This window comes from Asterias amurensis, chromosome 16 (genome assembly GCF_032118995.1).
Source record: "Asterias amurensis chromosome 16, ASM3211899v1".
NCBI classification, from domain to species: domain Eukaryota; kingdom Metazoa; phylum Echinodermata; class Asteroidea; order Forcipulatida; family Asteriidae; genus Asterias; species Asterias amurensis.
In genome coordinates, this window is record NC_092663.1 from 989685 (window position 1) to 1014309 (window position 24625).

At 40.1% G+C, this 24625-nt stretch overlaps 1 protein-coding gene across 3 annotated transcripts in view; it reads right to left on the reverse strand.

The window, feature by feature from the left end:
* Window positions 1-10297: 10297 nt before the first annotated feature.
* LOC139949066 (dynein heavy chain domain-containing protein 1-like) overlaps window positions 10298-24625 on the reverse strand; it is a 100629-nt gene continuing 86301 nt past the window's right edge. For all 3 annotated transcript variants that reach the window (XM_071947469.1, XM_071947470.1, XM_071947468.1), the window contains 15 exons: window positions 23814-23976; window positions 22784-23190; window positions 22226-22410; window positions 20968-21531; window positions 20209-20310; window positions 19634-19732; window positions 18672-18843; window positions 17882-18099; window positions 17117-17309; window positions 16304-16440; window positions 15343-15440; window positions 14622-14814; window positions 13241-13443; window positions 12185-12725; window positions 10298-11940 (listed from right to left, as the gene is read on the reverse strand). In XM_071947469.1, the coding sequence (XP_071803570.1) occupies window positions 11578-11940; window positions 12185-12725; window positions 13241-13443; window positions 14622-14814; window positions 15343-15440; window positions 16304-16440; window positions 17117-17309; window positions 17882-18099; window positions 18672-18843; window positions 19634-19732; window positions 20209-20310; window positions 20968-21531; window positions 22226-22410; window positions 22784-23190; window positions 23814-23976 (3638 nt within the window). In that variant the 3' untranslated portion in view covers window positions 10298-11577. The remainder of the gene's footprint in view (window positions 11941-12184; window positions 12726-13240; window positions 13444-14621; window positions 14815-15342; window positions 15441-16303; window positions 16441-17116; window positions 17310-17881; window positions 18100-18671; window positions 18844-19633; window positions 19733-20208; window positions 20311-20967; window positions 21532-22225; window positions 22411-22783; window positions 23191-23813; window positions 23977-24625) is intronic.

Below are 24625 nucleotides of genomic sequence, written 5' to 3' on the forward strand. Positions count from 1 at the left end.
GCCTTTAACCTAAAATCAAACTTCAAAACTGTGCACCCTCAATATTGGAAAACATCACAAGGGGTTAGTAAGTCCAGGATTTGTATCCATAAATACGGGCCCGAAATTAAACAAAATCACATTAAAAACAAAACAAAAGAGGTGATTCCAGCATTTTCATCAAAAAAGACCTAAGTGTAAAATTTAAGGAACAAACATTTTTCATCATCAGAAGTCAAGCATTTTAGTCGTTTTTTAAAATGATTTCAGTGATGAAAATGCTGGACTTACCGCTTGCCTTTCTTCAATTTTAGGCAATTTTTTGATGAGAATGCAGCTGGACGTCTTTTTTTTCAGTTTATAAAAAGAAAGATAATTTGAATACACATAATTGTCCAGAAGAAAAAACTTCCGAGGTCAAATAAATAAAACAAAAAGTACGTCTTTAATGGTGTGGTTAATTGGTTGGGTTCATTTAATTAATTGTACTAAATCTCATAGCATGATAGGAGGTGGCGCCGTAGCTACACTAACTACATATGGGACCGCCCGCGTTCGTTCATTACAAGCGTGTACAGTTTTTGCTGTGCATAATCGGAACGTTGGTTGTGTGTGACCGCGCAACACCAATGGTCTTGGAACCAAGACTTGATGTGTGAGAGAGCAGGGGGGCTTATTTTCTGTCCGAAATGGGGTCAAAGTTTTCCATATGATGATTCAAGCCTTCGATTCTCGCATTTCGAATCATTCCGCGAGATCTTGCGGGAGCCAGTTTGCCCCTTTGATCTTGGACAGGCACCGGTGATTGGAACCAGCTAAAGCAACCGACAGGTACCCGATTTCCACGCTACGCGAAATAAACATCAACAGAGTAGTAGAGGTCTGGGTACTCGACGGCTTGATGCCGTGACGCGATATTCAAAATGGCCACCAGCCATGCTTGTGAAGTTGTCAACACCGTGGATATACTTACGATGATTTGATGTGATTTAATGTCTCTTTGGGTAAGCTTTATCATGCAGCTTATTTAAGTTAATAATGTAGAATAGGATGAAGGCCTCGTGGAAGGCGTGTAACCACCTAGTTTGTTATAAAACGGGCAATTCTTGTCGCAATTTTATTCCACCTTCATGCTCAACATAAACAACGGCAATCCGGAAGTAGCTGTAACGTTAGAGCATAGGTCATTGCATTGTCATTGCCAATTTGCCGTCAATTAGATACCGGATGAAGAATTCCTCCGTGATCTGATGAAACAATCGACTTTTCTGTGTATAGTTCTTATAGATTATCTACTTCAATTCGTGTCGGCCACTCCTACGTGTTTCTATGTCAGTTTTTGTTTACATGTTATGTAACACTGAGCTGTCGTAAACTGTTTACCAACCAAAATGACCGGTGCTCTGACATTCGGAGTCGTAGGCCTACCATCCAAAAGAATTGATACATCATGTTTAAGCCTTTGCAGATTGCCTTTCTCTTTCTTAGTTGTAAATCTAAAACTGGTTTGCCACATATACTGCCAAATGATAATGTAAATTTTTAAAGTCTGAACATGGTCTGAATAAAACTGCCGGGTTTTTTATTTTTATTTTTTTAATCGTCTGAAATTTCATCCATGTGTGTAATGAAGGGCGAGGTGCACAGAAAAACCTTGGTCTGAGTCGTAGGCAACTTTTTGAGATATTGTCTAGTTTTCGATGCCCCCAAATCAAGATTAAAATTAATATTAATTTGAGGCCCTTCCAATTGTTCCAGCAATCTGTAATCCGTAGAGCGTCTTTTGCACAACAAGAACTTTCTTTGGTTAAATTTTGAGGCAAATCTGAGATAAATTTTTTTTGAGGGTAAAAAAAAACGTCAAGTTATACCCCATGCCGTTTTTTTTCAAAAATCGAAAAAATTTGTGTTTTTCAAAATCGCCTGAAAACTTGGGTTTAGTCGTCTACCTTAGTAACTTTTTGATGTAATTGTTTTTATTGCCTGGTTTTCGATATAACAATGTCTCAAATAATTATTGTACCATCACGGCGAGTACCCACCAAGAGCACTGGTGGAAACTCAAAGAAGTTATATTCCCGCCGTCATGTTGATCCCAGCTAGCCTACTAAAGACTCAGCCACCCAACCCCAATGTACCCCGCTACCCTTTCCACAGCGACCGACAATCCCCAATTCCCATCGAAATGCCAGACCAACTTCCCCTGTGAACTAATTTTCTATACCTACATCGTGTGCCTTCGACTCAAATAATTATTTTGTAAGTCCCCTATTATGCCTATGTTTCCTTGTAAACCAATGCGCCATACTTACAGCGTGTGCCTTCCATCCACTCACCAATTTTTTAACTCACAACCAAAGAGTCCCCTGTCTACCCGTCAATAAAGCGTATGCCTTCCACTCTCAAATTATTTACCAAGTCCAAAGCAAGGATTTCCCTATGCCATTGTACCATGCGTACCATTTTCCCATTAATTAAACTAATTGTCTATCTTTATGCCTACAGCGTGTGCCTTCAACTCGTCGAATACTTTTTAAGTCCGAACACAAGAGTCCCCTATCTACTACCAATACCCGTCAGTAAAGCGTATTATGCCTTCCATTCGCAAATTATTTACCAAGTCCAAAGCAAGGATTTCCCTATGCCATAGTACCATGCGTACCCCTTTTCCCATTAAACTATACAGTATGTAGATTTTAACTCAAATGTTTTAAGTCCGAACCAATGAGTTTCCCATGCCTATGTAACCAGCCCACAACTTGTGCATTTCACTCGAAATTACTAAGTATAAAGCACTGATTTTACTATGCCATAGCATCATGTGGAAAGTGTTCCCCTCGCAAATTATATACCAAGTATAAAGTATAATAATAAAGCATTGATATTCCCATACCATAGTATCCTATGATGAGTATTCAATTATATACTAAGTATAAAGCACTGAAATCCCATGCCATAGCTTTCTGTGTAAAGTATGAACCGAAGGTTTATCAGGTCTAAAATGCGAATTATCCTGGGGGGACCCAAGTGGGTGTCGTGGGTAGGTGTCGGCCTCCCAAGCAAAGGGTCCCCGGTTCGAACCCCGGGCGCGGTTGCCGTCCGAGAAGTCTCGACCCACCAGACAGTGGCACTCACCGCTAGCACTCGCTGAGGAAAGAAACTTTAAACTTAAAACTTAAAACGAACCTATGCTCTTTTTAATATAAGTTTAAAATAAATTATATAAAAAAACATTTTTAAAACGTCTCCGACTTTTCTAAAGCTGGATTCGATCCCGGGACCCTCCGGTCCAGAGACCAGAGCCCTTCCACTGGGCCACTGCTCCTTCTTACTAGTATGCGTTCGAGTTTAATTTTAAACCTTCGTATGACAAACTTTTAATTAAAACGTAGTAAAAGAACACCCGGGAATCGAACTCCGTACCATTGGGTGTAGAGTCGGGAGCCCTTCCATTGGGCCACTGCTCATTCTTACTAATACGCATTCGAGTTTTATTTTAAACCTTCGTATGACAAACTTTTAATTAAAACGTAGTAAAAGAACACCCGGGAATCGAACTCCGCATCATTGGGTGTAGAGTCCGGAGCCCTTCCATTGAGCCACGTCTCCTCTTACTTTTATGGCGTTCGAGTTTAATTTTAATCCTTCGTATGAACAACTTTAAATCAAAACGTAGTAAAAGAACACCCGGGAATCGAACTCCGTACCATTGGGTGTAGAGTCGGGAGCCCTTCCATTGGGCCACTACTACTCTTACTTGATTTGCGTTCGAGTTTAATGTTATACCTTAGAATGAACAACTTTAAATCAAAACGTAGTAAAAGAACACACGGGAATCGAACCCCGTACCATTGGGTGTAGAGTCGGAAGCCCTTCCATTGGGCCACTACTACTCTTACTTCATTTGCGTTCGAGTTTAACGTTATACCTTAGAATGAACAACTTTAAATCAAAACGTATTATAGCTTATGCCTTCCACTCGCAAATTATTTACAAGTGTAAAGCAAGGATTTCCCTATGCCATAGGGAACCGCGCAAACCAATGTTCTCAAGCATACTAAAAGAACACAGATCGGGAATCGAACCCCGCACCATTGGGTGTAGAGCCCGGAGCCCTTCCATTGGGCCACTACTACTCTTTCTTCATTTGCGTTCGAGTTTAATGTTATACCCTAGAATGAACAACTTTAAATCAAAACGTAGTAAAAGAACACACGGGAATCGAACCCCGTACCATTGGGTGTAGAGTCGGAAGCCCTTCCAATGGGCCACTACTACTCTTACTTCATTTGCGTTCGAGTTGAATGTTATACCTTAGAATGAACAACTTTAAATCAAAACGTATTATAGCTTATGCCTTTCACTCGCAAATTATTTACAAGTGTAAAGCAAGGATTTCCCTATACCATAGGGAACCGCGCAAACCAATGTTCTCAAGCGTAGAAAAAGAACACAGACCGGGGTTCGAACTCTGTACCATTGGGTGTAGAGCCCGGAGCCCTTCCATTGGGCCACTACTACTCTTACTTCATTTGCGTTCGAGTTTAATTTTATACCCTAGAGTGAACAACTTTATATCAAAACATATTGTAACTTATGCCTTCCACTCGCATTAATTATTGATTAGGGGTTAAGCAAGGATTTCCCTATGCCGTAGGGTACCGCGTAAACTAATGTTCTTCAACCCAGAAAAAGAACACACACCAGGGTTCGAACCCAGCACCTTTGGCTTCAGAGTCCAGAGCCCTACCACTGTGCCACTGTCCTTCTTCATAACAAACGGTTCGAGTTTAAATATAAACCTTAGAATGAATTCAACTTTAAATCAAAACGTAATAGCGGGTGCCTTCCACTCGCATGTTATTTATTAGGTATAAAGCAAGGATTTCCCTATGCCATAGGGTTCCGATTAAACCAATGTTCTTACGCGTAGAAAAAGACACACGCCGTGGCTCGAACTCAGTACCTTTGCGCTCAGAATCCGGAGCTCTACCACTGGGCCACCGCTCTTCTTATGAACAATGGGTTCGAGTTTAATTATAAACCTTAGAGTGGACAACTTTAAATCAAAACGTATATAGCTAGTGCCTTCCACTCGCGTGTTTTACAAGGATTTCCCGATGCCATAGTACCCCAGGTAATGTAAAGATTGGGACTGGGTACAACAGAGTTGATGCATGCACAAATTCGACGGTGTTTGAGATAAATAAAATGCACGGGACTAAAACGGGTCTATCTAACTGAGAAAATATCAGCGATTGAAAAAGTCTCTAGAAGCCGGGCAAATCGGGCGAATGGGGGGGGGGGGCATATTCAAACAGGGGGCGTAACAATGTGACCAACAAAGCCATTTATTATTATATGTAATAAATATTTGATAATCTAAGGAAATTGAACTCTAAATAAGACACGGGACGGAGTATTCTTTATGTTTTAATTCAATATTTGTTTAATGTTTGAGTTTCTACATTTCACATTATGACTGCTCTTTAAATCAATATAATAGAATTCAGACAATAATTGACATACACATTCAAATTTATTTTAAGCAGCAATTTTTTATTTTATTTTATTTATTTAAATAATTAAAATCATTAAAATTAAAATTTAAACGTCAAGTGTTCGTGCATCGTAAAAGAATTTTGTTTTTCTCCAAAGGCGATCAGAGAATACTGACCGAAACGTCAATTGAAACCAACGGTTACTTTCAGAACCACCCCATATTTAGAGATGATAGTCATTGCATGGTGTTACCGCAAACCTGTCCATATCGTAGTTTTAAAGCGAGGGTACAACATCAAAGCATTGCCATATGTAGATAGGCTGTACAATTGCATGCAGTGAATAATTAGATTGGAACAATTTTACGACCTCACCACCAATTTCTGGCCGTTTTGTTTTAATCTCCGAATAATCAACGGGAAAACAGCAACCTACAGGCCTACTAACTATAACCGAGAATTATATTGAGCAATAACACACCATACCCACTGTGTTGTGCACAGTAGACCTACGCGTACATGTACATACACAAGCATACCAGCTAACGTAGTGTAGACCTATAGCTAATAGAAACAAACAAATCACAAACATTGCTTTTACCATGGGTTTGAACGAATTTATATTGAATCAGAATAAACGAGTACACATTAGTCTTGCCTGAACAGATCCCTGAAGATTAAAACTACATCAAAAATGCTCTAAATATCGTCCACGGAGACAGCCAGAGTCAACTGCATGGTTGGAGATCATTTTGAATACATGTGTGTACGCGGTAAATTACTGGGTACGAAGCATGGGTTATAAGACCAACTATAGGGTACCCGACTATTCGTGTTCTTGTCGCAATGTCGCTTACTTCTTGATATAGCAGTGCCTCCAAAAAGAGAGGTTAAAATGAATTTGAGACCCATCCCATTGTTCCAGCAACCTGTAACTTGGAGACTGTCTTTTACACATGACGAACTTCCTTTGGTTAAATTTTGAGGCAATTCGGAGAGAAAATGTTTCCGAGGCTGAAAAAACGTCAAGCTTACCCCCTTGTCGTTTTTTCAAAAATCGGCCGAAATTTTTGTCTTCCAAATTGCCTGAAATTTCATACCTAGAGGTGTATTAGAGGGCGAGGAGCAGGAAAATCGTGGTTTTAGTCGGCTACGATGGCTACTTTTTGAGATAATGCCTCATTTCAGATAGTACGACGGTTTAAAATCCAGATTAAAATGAATATTTGAGACCCATTCTATTGTTCAAGCAACCTGTAACTTGGAGACTGTCTTTTACACATGACGAACTTCCTTTGGTTAAATTTTGATGCAATTCGGAGAGAAAATGTTTCCGAGGCTGAAAAAACGTCAAGCTTACTACCCCCCCTTGTCGTTTTTTCAAAAATCGGCCGAAATTTATGTCTTCTAAATCGCCTGAAATTTCATACCTAGGTGTATTAGAGGGCGAGGAGCAGGAAAATCTTGGTTTTAGTCGTCTACGATGGCTACTTTTTGAGATAATGCCTCATTTTGGATAGTACGACGGTTTAAAATCCAGATTAAAATGAATATTTGAGACCCATTCTATTGTTCAAGCAACCTGTAACTTGGAGACTGTCTTTTACACATGACGAACTTCCTTTGGTTAAATTTTGAGGCAATTCGGAGAGAAAATGTTTCCGAGGCTGAAAAAACGTCAAGCTTACCCCCTTGTCGTTTTTTCAAAAATCGGCCGAAACTTTTGTCTTCCAAATTGCCTGAAATTTCATACCTAGGTGTATTAGAGGGCGAGGAGCAGGAAAATCTTGGTTTTAGTCGTCTACGATGGCTACTTTTTGAGATAATGCCTCATTTCGGATAGTACGACGGTTTAAAATCCAGATTAAAATGAGTATTTGAGACCCATCCTATTGTTCAAGCAACCTGTAACTTGGAGACTGTCTTTTACACATGACGAACTTCCTCTGGTTAAATTTTGAGGCAATTCGGAGAGAAAATGTTTCACCCCCTTGTCGTTTTTTCAAAAATCGGCCGAAACTTTTGTCTTCCAAATCGCCTGAAATTTCATACCTAGGTGTATTAGAGGGCGAGGAGCAGGAAAATCTTGGTTTTAGTCGTCTACGATGGCTACTTTTTGAGATAATGCCTCATTTCGGATAGTACGACGGTTTAAAATCCAGATTAAAATGAATATTTGAGACCCATCCTATTGTTCAAGCAACCTGTAACTTGGAGACTGTCTTTTACACATGACGAACTTCCTTTGGTTAAATTTTGAGGCAATTCGGAGAGAAAATGTTTCCGAGGCTGAAAAACCCCCTTGTCGTTTTTTTCAAAAATCGGCCGAAACTTTTGTCTTCCAAATTGCCTGAAATTTCATACCTAGGTGTATTAGAGGGCGAGGAGCAGGAAAATCTTGGTTTTAGTCGTCTACGATGGCTACTTTTTGAGATAATGCCTCATTTCGGATAGTACGACGGTTTAAAATCAAGGTTAAAATGAATATTTGAGACCCATCCTATTGTTCAAGCAACCTGTAACTTGGAGACTGTCTTTTACTCTACCACCTGGCCAAATAATCCAACCTAGTTTGGGTATGACCTACCCCAAATTCATTCCCGCGACAAGCAGTAAAATCAAGTCTATATAATGTACGGGTACAGGATTCGAACCGGGTGTACAAGCTCTCGGTAGAACACGCATTGGAACTATCCAGTGCCCCTAGGTGTTGGTGTGTCTGGGGGGGGGGTATTTTTATACTACTTAAAATAATTCACTGCGTCCACTCAAGCAAAATAGAAAAGAAACATACACCCAATAGAGTTGAACCAGTGTCTCGTGGCTCGCAGTCCGCGTATTTTTTTTCCTAGGACGAACGTGGGCAATTAACATAAAATGGGCGTGTTTTTGCCAGAAAAACACTCTCGCGCATGCACGAACTTTAGTGATGACCGCAATGGACCTTGTGATGGGCCACTGGTGGTGGTATATTATGTGGAATGAAAATAGTTGTAGGTTGTGATGAACCAGTGTACCTCCTATTTCTTTCTCCATGGTCTAACCATGGAGATCATGGTTTATTTTTAAACTGGGCACATTTGGTAATTATTGTCGAAGACCAGTATTTCCACTTGATTTGGTAATTATTGTCGAAGACCAGTATTTTCACTTGATGTATCCCAACATGCAGAAGATCACAAACCTGTGAAAAAAACCCATTATTTTTGTTGCATAATTTTGTGTGCTCCAGATGCATAAGTGCTGTTTGTAATGCAGTGTACTATATTTCATCAAAAAACATTAGGGACCACAACCTCAACCTCTCCCTCCCCTTCCCAACCATATCCAAACGTATTTTATCGGGCAATCAAGACTTGCCAATGAAAGTAAGCGCGACGCATTTTTATGGACAAAAGGTAGAGTTATACAAAATACGCAGTTTTACATGGTACATGGTACTTAATATATACATGTACAATGTACATATAACATGTGTACATGTATGCGTGTATGTGTACATGTTTAATATGCGTGAGTGAATTTCCACAACTAACGAAGTACGCATGTGCATGGGAAAATGTATAGTTAACTACGCCCATTTATGTAAATCGCCCACGTTCGTCCTAGGAAAAAGAAAAAATACGCCCCCGGCGTCAGAGAAAGCATACACATACACGCCACAGAGGCCCTTTCGAAACCACGGCTTCAGGCTCTGTCCTCTCGTCTGAAGCCCTGAGCGCGTATAATGCAATCACATAGTCAAAACAACCGCTGGGCCAAGCTAGTCTCAGCCGATTCTGGAGTCAAAACCGTGGTTTCGAAAAAGGCCATACGAAAAAAAAGTACAGCAAACCATTTCACGTGATAGGGGCGTGGCTAATGATCGTGTCGGTGACCGATATTGATGACGTATGTTTATCACTTCATGAATCTTCAAGGCCCAATTACAGAGTCGAGAGGGCGTCTATATTGGGGAAAGCAAGAACAAGACAATGTGTTTATACGATCAAAGATTTAATCAGTTCAAACCAAAAAGGGGTTTCCCGAATGAATGAGTGCATTGTTTAAACAACATAACGTCTGCTCAGAACTAAAATATCATAAATATCAATTTCATATTCGTTATGCATTTAACTTTTGAGTAACAAAATTATCAAATGAATACTTTAGAAAATGAATGTTTCCTTTTGACCAACAAATGCTTTAAAGACCATTCTCGATCAGTACACTCCTTTACCAGGAGCTCCAAATTATGCAATAGCAATTTTATGAATCCCATACATATTACAGTAATGACCTAATAGTTCTCAGCAGATTACAAAATGCTTTTTTGGGGTGAAATATCATTGTTAGTAACAAAAACACATCTTGCAAAGTCCTTGAAAACTGATGACAATGAGCAGAGTGTGAGCAAATATTTCATAAAAGAAAACAATCCCCTAAAGCAATGTCTTGTTGGCTAGATGCCAAAATCTTGATAAAGGAAGAGACTTCCAAAACTGCTGTTTTGTAGCAGAGGCTTAAAGGAACACGTTGCCTTGGATCGGACGAGTTGGTCAAAACAAAAGCGTTTGTAACCGTTTTTTATAAAATGCATATGGTTGGAAAGATGTTTTAAAAGTAGAATACAATGATCCACACAAGTTTGCCTCGAAATTGCGTGGTTTTCCTTCTACTGTGCGAACTAACATGGTCGGCCATTTATGGGAGTCAAAATTTTGACCCCCATAAATGGCCGACGTGTTAGTCGACGAGGTAAAAGGAAAACCACGCAATTTCGAGGCATGTTTGTGTGGATCATTGTATTCTACTTTTACAACATCTTTCTACCCATATGCATTTTATAAAAAACGGTTACAAACGCTTTTCAAAGACCAACTCGACCGATCCAAGGCAACGTGTTCCTTTAAAGACACTACATTAAAGACATTATTGGTAATTGTCAAAGACCAGTCTTCTCAATGTATCTCAACATTATATAACAACAGCATAAAATAACAAACTTGTGAAAATTTGAGCTTAGTTGGTCGTTGAAGTTGCGAGATAACTATGAAAGAAAAAAACACCTGTGTCACAGGAAGTTGTGTGCTTTCAGATGCTTGATTTCGAGACCTCAAAATCTAATTCCGAGGTCTCGAAATTCTTGGAAAAATTACTTTTCTCGAAAACTACGTCTAATCAGAGGGAGCTGTTTCTCACAATGTTAAGTTATACTATCAACCTCTCCCCATTACTTGTTACTAAGTGAGATTTTGTGCTAATAATATTTTTGAGTAATTACCAATAGTGTCCACTGCCTTTCAAGAAACAAAAACAATGAATTGAGGAGTTTAGGTTTGAGAGTAAAGCATACAATAAGTCATCTGAACAGTGTCTTACCTTACTTCTTGAAATTTGTAGATAAAAAATTTTACATTTCAAATTGAATAATATGTAAAGGTAACTGGAACATAAGCTTTTATGGCATAGAATTAGTGGATGGAATATTACTACATCAAAATGGACGGATTTTAAGCAATTAATTTTACCTTTATCACACGCAAAGTTATAACATGTCATTTATACAGATCGGTAAATATCTCAGCTAAAAAAGATCAATTATTAAATCACACAAAATGAAAAAAATATCAACCATTTACACCAACAAGTCAATTCACAATAATTTCACAAACTTCAATCTAACTCAATATTTTCAAACAAAACCATGACAAAAAGTGTTATAAAATCTTGTATTATTTACAAACCCTTGGAAATGTCACATTTTACATAAAATATACATACATTTAAACGCTGGTGAATATATTAAACAAGTAGAAAACGCACACCCAAATATCTTTCCCATGTTCTTTTGCGAAAGGTTCCTTAAATCTTTCAATAAACAGTGAACTTAAAAGAAAACAAATTTGCAAATTTTCAATGAACCAAATCACTTCAAAGAAAATTGCAGTTTAGGCATAATATCGGTGGATGGAATAAAAGTACCCAAAAATGGACGGAAGTTTAAACAATTCATTTCATCTTACCAAAAGCAATGTTATAAAAAAATTCATTTATACAGAAATTCACTACACAAGAAAGTCACTTTGGAATGTTATTGCAGAAAATATTTACAGTTTCATGGGGGTGTAACAAACACCCTCTTCTGAGCCCAGACACTGGACTCTAGTTTCGAAGGCAAATCTACAAAGGTCAATAGGTCAATACCTCTCAACGTCGTCACCTTTGACCCTTGCATATACATGGGACATCTATAACAACCCTGTGGTTTATCTTGACTACGGATCAAGTCCACGACTGGTTTGAACCAGGTTAAGGGCAGAGGTGACGGGTCATCAGTGATCATTTTGGAGGGGTCAGGTATATGAGGAAGGGATAGGAGCTGACGTGTAGAATCCCACGCTGCGTTATGAAGAAGTAGACCGTTAATGTAAACACCAATATCTGGGGGCGCTGTAGGTGGGCCTGGCAGATCCATAACCTAATACAAGTAAAAAGTAAGGAAATAATAAAAGTACACAGCAAAGTATACAATAGAAGTACAAAAGTCAACAGTAAAAGACCACAATCAAAGCATCAAAACTAATACTACACGTTTCGCACAATTAGTGTGCAGAGAATCTTTCAGCATTAAGCCCTTCTTAAAATCAACCTAAAATGTTACAATTATTTTAAACATACATCTAGAGAAGCAAATATTTTGAAAGGAGTAATTGCTAACTTACATGTGTCTCCATTTGTAGTCGATGTACTTCAATATATTCCTTCCGTGCGTGCTCCTGTAACACACTCCTCAAAAACATCTTAGGATTTGAGAACACCGCTAGATCGAACCCAACGACCCTGTCCCCTTCTCTGACGTACCTCTCCAACAAATCACCTCTTGCTTTCAATCTCTCGATCCACGCCAACACCCCGGTGCATTCTGGGTGTCCAGAAGGCAACCATGACTGGGGTAAGATATCTTGACTAATAGCCAATAAGGCGTCTTCTACTAGAGGTGGTAGGGAGATGCTGCCTTGGGCCGACTGCAGGAGTAAGCCAACATCTGATTGGACAGATTGGATTGTCTGATTTAAAATGGATATCTCAGAGCTAAGGAATGTTTCTAAGTAGCTGAGGCTTTCGGATGAGGGTTGCTCAAAAGGTTGGATGGCTTCAAGCCTGTGCTGGACGGAGTACAGAAGAGAGACCGTCCATTGCATCGGAGATACAGCGTTTACTGTGTAGCCCTTCTCTAGCTTCTGAAGGGCAGTCGATAAATATCTGCAGAGAGTTTTGAAAGAAGGAGGTTAAAGGAAAATGAATACAGCAGGAATTGGAACTATGAATTGTAAAACCAAAAAGTAGGGAAGTCTGAGTAAAACATGACAGACATTAAACTTTGTAATAATGACAAAAAAAGTAAAGCAGGCCTGAAATTCCATCTTTGAGAGGGCAAGGCCATTTAATGAAAGTGGACATTATTGGTAATTACTCAAAATAATTATTAGCATAATACCTGACTTGGTAATAAGTAATGGGGAGAGGTTGATATTCAAAAATATTGTGAGAACGGCTCCCCTGAAGTGAGGTAGTTTTCGATGAGCTTTTGCTGTGGTGCCCTTTGCAAAGTTCCAGTACCAAAAGAAATGTTCCTCATTAAGGTAAAGTTGCTGTGCCCTTTCAAGAGCGAAGTTCAAAGCCTGATTCAGTATGCTCCGATTGTTGTTTCATAGCCCCTCATCGAACCCCCACCCCAACCCTCCCCCCCAAAAAAAATACCCAAAACGCAAACCAACCTTCCCTCTCTTGTCTCCATTAGTCTAGGGGTCCCACTCATCAATCCCAGCTGGGTAGGTTGTACTTCATCTTTCATTGTATCAAACACACGTTGTAGTCTCCTAGTGTACCCGCTACTAACTCTACTGCGTCTCCCCTGGCTCTGACTAACTGGTTGTAGAGAGGCTAGCAGCGAAGACACACCCATGGAGGAGGGCATTTGCTACATGACGAAAAAAATTTATTCTGTTAGAATTGTAGTTAAAACGATTTCATGGAACTGTAAAACAAAGTAAAGGCCGAGTTATAGTCGGTCGCGCGATGGTCGGGCGTCGGAAATCTTGACGCGCGATCACAAAAAGACACGGTGTTTAGGCCTCAGTCTTAGGATTGCGCGCAAGACCGACTATTAACCGGCCTTTAGAGACACTGGGTAAAACAACTTCCATGCATGAATAATGTCCCTTTGCGCTTGACTTCAGCCCTCTTAACATTGTATCACATATTCCCGTGGAATGCAGCCGTGGGGAGGCCCAGTGCCTTTTTTTACTCCCCGTTTCCTCGGCGCACTTTTACAATGTGTCCCTATTTCACGATGCTCCGGTTGCACGTTTGAAGAATACCCCATAATTATAATAATAACCCGTTTTTATATAGCGCTTTTCACTCCCGGAGGGCGGCCCAAAGCGCTTCGCATTATTACCCCTGGTCACTGGGCCTTAAATCACCCCTGAAACCATCTCAACTCCCTGGTGGGGAGTATGCAGCCTGTGCAACATTAATACGCGCTACCCGGCTAGATCAATCCCAAGAACCATCTCTGCCCTCACAGGTCCCCACATGCTTTTACTGCATACCTCTACTCCAGAGCAGGGGTTGGCTATTCCCCGGGGGTAAGTACATTTGCCGGGGCAGGCAGAGGCCAGACTTAGGGTAAAGCGATCATAGCATGAATAGGCTAGCCGTTATTCCCTGGTGGCAACCACAAAAAATATAGTGTGAAATTGTTTTTTTTATCGCTCTTTTCACACCCGAAGGGTATCACAAAGCGGTTCCAACATTATTAGGTCACTGGGCCATTTAATTCATTCCTAAACATCTCAGCTCCCTGGGGAGAATACAGCCTGTGCAACAAATGCGCTACTCAGTTAATTCAATCACAAGAACCATCTCAGCCCTGGCCTCACAGGTACCCATTTACCCCTGGGTGGAGAGAAGCAATTATAGTGAAGTGTCTTGCTCAGGGACACAAGTCTCATGACCGGGATTCGAACCCACACTCTGCTGAACAGAAACACAAGAGCTTGAGTTTGGTGCTCTTATCCACTCGGCCACGACACCCCATGCTTTACAAAAGGGCTTTACATTAAAAAATTACAAAATCTAGATCAAGGTTAATACCTGAACATCTTGCCAGTTGACGATTAGACTATCAACGATTGCTTGGACGACCTTTAGATCCTCCATGTCCAAAACACATCCTCCGTATACCACGCTACCTAAGACGTCTTGAAGATTATTCAAACCACTGTAGATATCTAGAGGTTGAAGCGCCCTCAACATGTCTAAAGATGTCATCAGCTCGTTGTGTGACCTAAACAGAAATGGAAGACCAAATAGGGTCACTTATGTAAAGTTGATTTGAACATTATAAGTTATCACACATGCGCGAGTGGAATACGGAAAAATATATAGCCCATCTGCGAGTTGGATATGGGACGCAGATGTGTTATAAAGAATTTATCTTCCAGTCTCACATGCAACGCACAAAGTTTTAGATTTCAGAACGTTATTTCGCAACGAACAGCATGCTCGCGCAACATTTAGAATGTGATTTTTGCACTGACCATATGCGGACCGTGACGCATTGACACTCACAATACGCAGTGCAATAAAAACAAAACTGGGAGTAGGTTATAGGTTTTTATACCATCCTCCAGTGAGAGCTTCTAATTGGTGGATTAGCTTTTTTCCCCCTCAGCCATGACATAAAGTTGATGCTTTATAGAAGAAGGCGGTTACCGGTCAAAAACATGTGTGATGTTTGCTGTAAGTGGCTGGTTCTCTGCTTACAAATGTGATGTTTGTTTGTTGTTTTTTATGAGGTTAACTATTTACTTACCAAAAATAATCTTGACTGAATCCAATACGTGTGAATCTTCGTCTTTGAGACAACACGGTGTGTAGCAGCGAGATGCAGAACACCATCTCATTGGTCATCTATCAACCAATCAAAATCAACAACAGAAATAAATGAATATTAATTCACATTAAGAATGAGATGCAGAATACAAAATACATCAAGGTTGATTTGAATCAACAAGTAACAGAGAAAATTCAATCACATAGATTTCAAAAGGATTTTTTTTAAAGAAAAGTAAATTATAGGATTTGAGGCATTGCATGGTGAGGTATCAATGTATATTTGGTTTGCGGTAACACCATGTGTGTATTTACTTGCCAGGTAGAGTTTGTTCTTAGAGAACTGACTTGCTTTATGTTACTGCCGTGGAGTAGATAATCGGGGGTTCGGTAGACTTCTCAGTTCTAAAAAGAACTATCTTGCTTTTAACTATTACCAGGGCAGATGGTAAATGTTTTTACTTCATTGGATAAATAGATTTGGTAACTAAAACGTTATGAGAACTCCATTTAGCCTTCGAGAAAAACTCTGCTAAGGTTGATCACGTCAGGCCAAAGACTTGTTTTTTCTCCCTTTATACCATAGGTCCTTTTTTTTGTTGGTAAGCAGTTTGCAACAACTAATTATATTTTCTCAGAACTCCAATATAGGAAGAGTTATCAAGGAAAAGGAAAGTATAGACGATGTGACCTCTGACGTCACACGAAAACCATAACATGATTCGCGCGCATACCGCCGCGCAAAACCTTTGTGTTTTGGCAGCCAGCTAAAAAGTGTACGCAATCTTACTATGACTACGCAACTCTTTGCCCGGCGAAACATGACGTATATAGTGTTTTGTCAACAGAGGGCGGTTTGAGTGTAAACATAGGTCACACCGTCTATTGTATTGTTTATCTCATGAAAAAACAGTAAACTTTTACAAGTCTGTTGAGTATACCTTTGCGGTGGCAGATGAGACAAGATGCTTGCTTGACTCCATGGCTTTCATTCCATCATTGAAGGAATGGCGGAGGGACTCTTTGAAGTTTACTGTTGCTTCGCATGATACCTTGATGCTATGTTGTAAGAGTAAACCTAGATACACCAAAACATTACAAGATTAGTCTATATGGGATTTGAGGAATTGCATGGTTAGGCATTAAAAAGAGAATAAAAGAGTAGTGACTTGTTCTTAAACTGCCGTTTTAAACTGGCACAGTCGTGGCCGTGCGATTAAGGCCCGAGCCGAGGAAACAATACTTTTATTCAATAGATGTTAAGTTTGCATCGGGATAAAGAACATTACTTTTCTTTTTACCCCTATACATGTACATCGATGTGTGTTATTACTGTAGACTCAGTAGTTGTCCCGAGTCCTGTCCAAAAACCACAGACTGTTTACTCAGGTGGGATTCGAACCCACAACCATTGCAACTCTATAGAGCAGTGTCTTACCAACTAGACCACTGAGATAGCCTGGTAGCTAGAGGCAGTTCGAATCGTATGTTTGGCAGCGGGTACCGCAACGATATAATAGATGTTAAATTTGCATCAGGATAAAGATTACTAACTTTGGTTTTGCCCATAAATAGCACTGTATACTCGGTACTTTCCCAAGTCTTGTGAAAATATCAAAGGCATATTACTCAGGTGGGATTTGAACCCACAACCCCCTTGCAATTCTAGAGCAGTGTCTTACCAACTAGACCACCGAGATTGCCCAGGAGCTATTGTTTTGTACCTCTACTGTTTCGGAGAAGCTTAAACTGACCTGGTATTCTGTTTGGACTGTCCGCCCTCGTGATTAGGAACAGCCTGAAGTCTTCATGTATTTCACCCACTGGATCGGGAGCAGCCTGAGATTCACTTTCTTCTCTGGATGATTGCCTGCTGGTCTTACTAGACAGTTTGGTCTGGGGTCTTGACTCTGATGGCCTTACCTCCTTATTAGCCAAAACCATTTTCTGTAAAAAAAAAGTGAAGTGAGAAAATTAGAGCTTTGACAAATGTTTATTATCTTCAATTATGTTTTAGTGTGTGTTTGCTCCAAACACAGCTTAAAGCCATTCTTGGCGGGCTACAGGGAGAGAAATACACTTGTATCCTTGAGCCAGACACTTGGCTACAATTGCTTCTCTTCACCCAAGGGTATAAATGGGTACCTGCGAGGGCAGAGATTCTGTGAATGATTAGATTGGAGCGCAGTAACTCGCAGCACCGGCTGTATACTCCCCAGGAACTGAGATGGTTTTTAAAGAATGAAATAATATGGCCCAGTGACCAACCGTCGATTTCACCAAACTCTTCCTAAGGTATGATTAATCTTAGGACTTAGGACGGGTTCAGTTCAGTATCCAAATACGTAGGACGCATTGAACCTATCCTAAGTTAGGACGGGTTACTCATCCTAACTCGAGATAGGATTGATGCGAGCGTTTCGTGAAATCGGCAAAAGGGGTAATAATGTCAGAAGAACTTTGAAACCCCCTTCAGGCTATGATAAAGCGCAATATAAAAATATATTATTGTTAAATACCTGGATAAACTGTAGCATATCTTTTGCCTTAAGATCTTCCAGTAGATGTACATTATCAATGATAAGCCAGTGGCCATTCCTTGAGCATTCTTCCATAGCATGAAGTACCCTAGCTAGCTGATCATCCGTCCCCATCGATACGATGTGTAGGGACGCTTCTTTGCCTTGATGCTGGAGGTATTGGGTCACGCTGGTGGTTGGGTGCTGGAAGGCATGGCCTAGATGGGGTGAAAGATGAAACAGTAACTAGGACTTGTATTAGAATAAAATTTAATGGACTTAAATCAATTTCAATTTCAACTCAACACTTATTTCCATAATCCAATTTGTAAATTTATTGGGTGGGTTTTATAAGCTTCCCCGGGTCGACCCCGATCTGTCCCCTGTACGTTCAAACAGCTTTGACGTCATTCCAGGGGCTCACCATCGCCAGCCCCCAGTGCCCTGCTTGTGGAAGGGGTCACTTGGGGCTGGCAATTGCTGTGGGTGCCAATGGTTACTTTGAGGACTGTCCTTAGACACAAGCCTCATATCATTCCACAGATAATCAAACCAAGATGGCCAACTATTTTTGATTTGATTTGAATTTACTTATCAGGACACATTCCATCCAGGCCAAGGGCCAAATTGCAAAATCTATAAATTTTGATGCAAAACAGAATATCAACAAAGAGCAAACACAAAATACTATACAGGAAAGCAAATCAAGAAATATGAAGAAACAACAGTTTGGCACACAAAAAGATTTAAAAAGAGGAGAAATTGTTTCCAACAGATGCTCTTATTTTACCTTCACAACCTCCGAGAATGGAACCATCTTGAGTGTACGCAGCCGGAAGGATGAATACAACAGGGGTGTGATTATCACAACGAGCTAAGACAGTCTCCATACTATAAGGTGTAGGATGACTCACTTGAGACCCTAGCTGGTAGATTGTCAGATCATGGCAGATACTCGACAGCTGAGGATCCAAACAAAAACTCATCAAAGTTAATCAATAATTTCCTAATTTACTCAATTGAGGTTTGAATTCAGGAGTATGAGTAAGAACAAAAGTGCTGTCGTGGCTGAGCGGTTCAAAAGAGCACCGAACTCAAGCTCTGGGGTTTCTGTTCAGCAGAGTGTGGGTTTGAATTCCGGTTGTGACACTTGTGCAAGACACTTAACCATAAGCTTCTCTCCACCCAGGGGTAAATGGGTACCTGTGAGGGCAGAGATGGTTCTTGTGGTTGGTTTAGCTCAGTGCGCTACATATTTGGCGGCACAGCCTGTATACTCCCCAGGGAGTTGAGATGGTTTTAAGGAATGATTTAAAGCCCAGTGACCAGGGGTATTCAATGTGGAAGCGCTCTGAGATTTCATTTAATTTCATTTATTAATTTCACAGGAAGAATTCAAGTAGAGACAATATGAACAGTAAAGAAAACAAAAACATGTACATACAATTAGGAGAGAGAAGAAAAAAAAGTAGCACCCCTGATGGATTTTTAAAAAGTAAACTAAATTACTATTGAGTTGCCCTTCGGGTGTATAAAGAGCTATATATATTATTATTATATATAACTGTCTATTATTATTATTATGATTATTATTATTACTATTATTACAAGGTTTTAGGTAGGATCTGTACTTGTGAGATGTTTTGACACTGTCAGTGTACCCCACAATGTCTTAAACACAGCAAAGATTAAAGAAAAGGGACCATAGGCAACGCCTGGGGAAAGCTGATTGAATAATGATTGAATACCAACCTTGTCTGGTCTCATGATCCTCCATAGTAATGCCTTCTGCATGAATGTGAGATGAGCCAGGCTAGCTCCTGGGACTGGTGCTAAAAGAACAGGGTCATGCTGTTGAGAAACATATTAAGATTAATTATCAGTGAAAACCTCAAGAAATAAATATTTGGTTTGCCTAAACAACATGTATTTATCTACTTGTTAGGTAGATTATGTTCCTTTGAGAACTTGTCTTGCTTTATATTCTACTACTGCGAAGTAGATTTTCTGAATTACAAATGTTTGAATATGCATTAGAATTGTACAGTCTATTGACCCAATTCACCTGACGTCATCATCAGAATAATCTTAGATGCGCCATTTTGGTGGTCAATGCCACTGTGCGTTATACAAAAAAGTGCGCATTTTAGGCGATGCGGTGTTTACATGTTAACCTATTGACTACCAACATGGTGAGCGTGGCATCAGTCGCTGCGTGTGACGTGCTTGCAAGGGGTCAACAGATGTGTTGACCAGAGCTCCAAAGTATTGAGTCGATAATGCAAGATTCTGATCGGAACTTTATGATTCAAGACTTGATGTCTAACCTGAAAATACTCTCTCCATTGGTTGCTGAATTTGACTAAAGATTCCTTCAGTCCTCGGAAGATTTCAAACTCCTTCTCGAGATGGCTGCATCCAATCCACATCTACAAAGTCAAGAAAGAGGAAATTAATATTATAGAAAATTTGAATTGCCTATGGCCACCAGACTAGCTCACTGGTCTAGTGATAAGACATCTGCTTTAGCAATGAAAAGGTCGTGGGTTCGATTCCCACCCGAGTAGTTTGCCTTTTTATTCACAGAAATTGGGCAAGTATACAGTGGTGAAAGGCACTGGACACGTTTGGTAATTGTCAAAGACCAGTCTTCTCACTTGGTGTATCTCAACATGCGTAAAATATAAACCTGTGAAAATTTGGGCTCAATTGGTCATTGAAGTTGCTAAAAAAATTATTAAAGAAAAGAAAAAAAGAAAAAACACCTTTGTTGCATAGAATTCTGTGTTTTCATATGCCTGAAGTCTTTCTCAGATTCAAATATTTTAGTGAGAAATTACATTTCTCAAAAACTCATTACTTCAGAGGGTGCCGTTTCTCACAATGTTTTTTATACTATCAACAGCTCTCCATTGCTTGTTGCCAAGTAAGTTTTTATGCTAACAATTATTTTGAGTAATTACCAAACAAGTCCAGTGCCTTTAAGAGTTTGTTTTCCAGCTTTTACTAACTAACTCTTCTTGCGACTTTCACATATATTAAATGTATCAATCAAGATTAAGATTTCAAATCAATTTTGATCTTACCAGTGGAGTGATCCAATCAGGAACACTGACGCTTTCAGACATCATCTGATTGGTTCCCGCAGCTCCACTAGCTCCGCCTACAAAGCATAACCACTCCTCCTCTGTGAGCTCATTGGCCGCTTTCATCTTCTCCATAGCAACCAGGAACGAGAACAGCTGTGAATGAACGTGGAACATCCCAAGCGATACTTTGGAGTGCGTGTCTAACATGATAGCGTTTGTCAACTCAACAGCACGTGCTTCCGGTGATCCGATATCGGCACGGTTTTTCTTGTGGGCTATGATCGTTGCCTTAAACCACTCTATGAAGGTACGCATCGGGATGTAGTACAAAGGATGTAGGATCGGCATGCTCTTGATTACCAGGTAAAGCAGAGTACCGTGCTGAGCGACGGTGTCGTACGGAGCTTGACGTTGTAGTAGCTGTTCAGCTAGTGTGTGTGTTTCGTGGAGGCTAGCTTCTGTTGTCAAGGTAACTTGTTGGTGGTGAGTGAGAGCGTCGGCCATTGTGGACTCTTCCAAAAGACTGTGGGGGAGGTTTAGAGTCTTGTGTAGGATTTCTTCCTGTGATTAAAATAGTTTCAAAAAATAAGAAACAATTAATTACGATAATAATGGTCTTGGATTATTGATTAAATTTAGAAGATCAACACTGAATTAAAGTACCTTTGAATAATTATTTTTTCAAACTAGAAGACTTAGTTTTATATACCAGTTTAAACAATCAATTTATTGTTCGAACAGAATTAGCTGTCGCAAACTGCTTACAAACTAAAACAACCTAACTCATAAACTTAAAAACTATTTAATGGCCAGGGCGCAATTTCATAGAGCTGCTAAGCACAACAATTTGCTTAGCATGAAATTTCTTCCTTGATAAAAACAGAATTACCAACCATTCATTGCATATTGCTTGCTACTAGTATTCAGCTATTGTTTACTTATCCTGAAAATCACATGGAAATTTGGTTGGTAATCCTGTTGTTATCAAGGAAGAAATTATTTCATGCTAAGCAAATTGTTGTGCTTAGCAGCTCTATGAAATTGAGCCCTTTTGTTCGACCCTAGCTGAGTCTTTCTCTTTTAGCCTTCCAGAAAGACTCGGCATGGGTTGAAAATCTTGCCATAACTACTTTTTTATTCCATTGTTTAATGCTTATGTTCATAGAACAAACTAAGGTCTCTGTGATTTCATCAAAACCGCATAACAAAAGGTAAAGAATTAGATTCAAGATTCAATTTAATCTCCCTGACTCACGTCTGCTTGTTGCAGCATGGCTTCTTGGTTGTGAATATCGCCCTCTATTGACCGCCATTGTCCTTCGTACTCGCGTCGTTCTACGGCCATGATGTGTTGAAGGAGTTGGGATTTAAGTCCGTCTGGGCTGATGGAAAGGTCAATGACTGATGTCGTCTCGATCAAGACTGGTACAAAACCAGAATCTGGGGACAAAATGATTTAGTTCAAACCAGTTTATTGTTACAAAATGCATTTCCAGAATGAACAGATTGCTTTAATCAAAGATTTCTCTGCCTATCGCCAAATTCTGCCCTAATGATCATCATTCTCTGCTTACTATGCAAGCACCGTATTTCTGTGCCAGCTGTGTAAGCGAAGAATGCTACATGTAAGTGACGTGGAGTACACACACGCAGAAGCAAAAATTCTCTGCTAACCCATGGAATAAGCTTGAAGTCAGCACAGAATTACCTGCTTCCGAAAGCCCTGATTCTTTGTTTACGGTAAGCAGAGCCATGAAATTGGGCCTTGATGCATATAGCATGCATTTTGAAGACAAAAATGCATACAGCTTACCAGTTAGCTCCAGTGGTACCGATGTGCACAGATACAGACAGAAGCTTGGCTGGTACCCAAACTCTCGTCCACCAATCATAACCCTCCTTTCTCCTTCCGGACCAATCATCACATTCCGTTTCAGCAGCTCAGAAAACCTCTGATCAAGAGCTTTCCTCTCTATGTGTGTTATGACGATGGTCGCCCCTAGCAACATCCCCTGGATTAATCTAATCTCCAAGGAGGGATTATCCGCCGGGATGATCCAGAGGTTCTCCGCTGGTTTGAGGATGTCGGAATCATCAGGGAGCGTCTCAAGGAGGAAGGAGTCATCTTGGAATGTGTTGGAGATGCTGAGATCATCTTCTACGTCCAAGTCACGGAAGTTGAAGGAATTCTTGAGAGTGTATTGCGTGTCTCCGCCGAAGCTGGGGTAAGAAAGAAAATGAGAGGATAAGCAATGGGTAATAACACTTGGCACCGATGAGTGAACATCTCGCTGACGAAAAGCAGCAGTGGATTAAACTGAAGAAAGACTAATTTCTTTTAATACACTTCAGAATGACTGGCTTCTTACATAGCGTCATGTCCATCACTCAGTGGCGCTCAAGACACTTCAAAATGTAGTTTTTCCTGCAAGGTATGAGGACTACGTTTTAAGTATGAGATCTGGGTGCAGTGGAGCAATATGCTGCAGATCAGACCAGGAACACCAGAGTGAACCCCTTCTCTTTTCGATAAGTGCAATGTTTTCTTTTACATGCAATACACAATACCTAGGACCAACAACTTTACGTCCAATCCGAGGGACGAAGCATCAAGGTTAAATGCCTTGCTTAAGGACACAGATGTCACCACTGGGATTCGAACCCACACTGTGCTGATCAGAAACACCAGAGCTTGAATCCCTTGCTCTTCAGCGCTAGGCCATAACACAGTGGCAGAATGGATTATACAACATACAATAACAGGTTTGAAATCAAGATCGAAGGGGTGACGGTTGGGGAAAGATGGTTAGGGAAATGGTGGCAGAGGCGGGATTATAACCAACCTTGTGACTGTCCGAGGGGTTCCTGGATAATCTGTTGCATTATCCCAATCATCTGTAGAGGTACCTCGACTTGTCGGTTTGGTTGTTGGTGTTTCTCTACTCAGACTGTCTTCAAATTCGTTCAGTTCGTTTATGTTGGCGATGGATAAAGCTGCTGGGGTATCTAGTCACACAGATCATAATATTTTAAATTTTACTATACTAAACTTCACAAACTTTGTGACAAACAGGTCAAACTAAAGAGTCATTACAATAGTTAAATATAGATATGACATATAAAATCATATGAATCAAGTCAGATAAATCATGCCATCAAATCAGACAAACCAAGTATCAACAAATTGTTTATGTAGATTACTTATATGGAGGTCATTGGTTCATCACATCCGGCTCAAGTCAATTTTTCTTTGTTGAAACCCTAACTTTTTAAAACTTACCCAGTCAGTTTCTCTTGTGTTTATTGATATTTAACATGAAAAAGACATATCCCTTAAGGTGATCCCCTGGCTGCTGCTTCCCAGGTTGTATTGTAAACTTGGGTGTGATCCTTGGCTACACGGCAGTTAACGGTTATATGGCTTCTGACTAGCACCCTGATCAAATATATTGACTCATAGGGAGACCGCCCACATAGGGCTAGATAGCTCAGTTGGTAGAGCGCCGGGACTTTAAGCCGGAGGTCGTTGGTTCAAGTCCTGCTCCAGTCATTTTTGTTGTTTAAACCCAAACTCATATTTTATTTACTTCAATGTTTGTAAAGATTTTCTTTAATAAGCGGAAATTTGCATCGGGAAAAAGAATATAAATTTTGG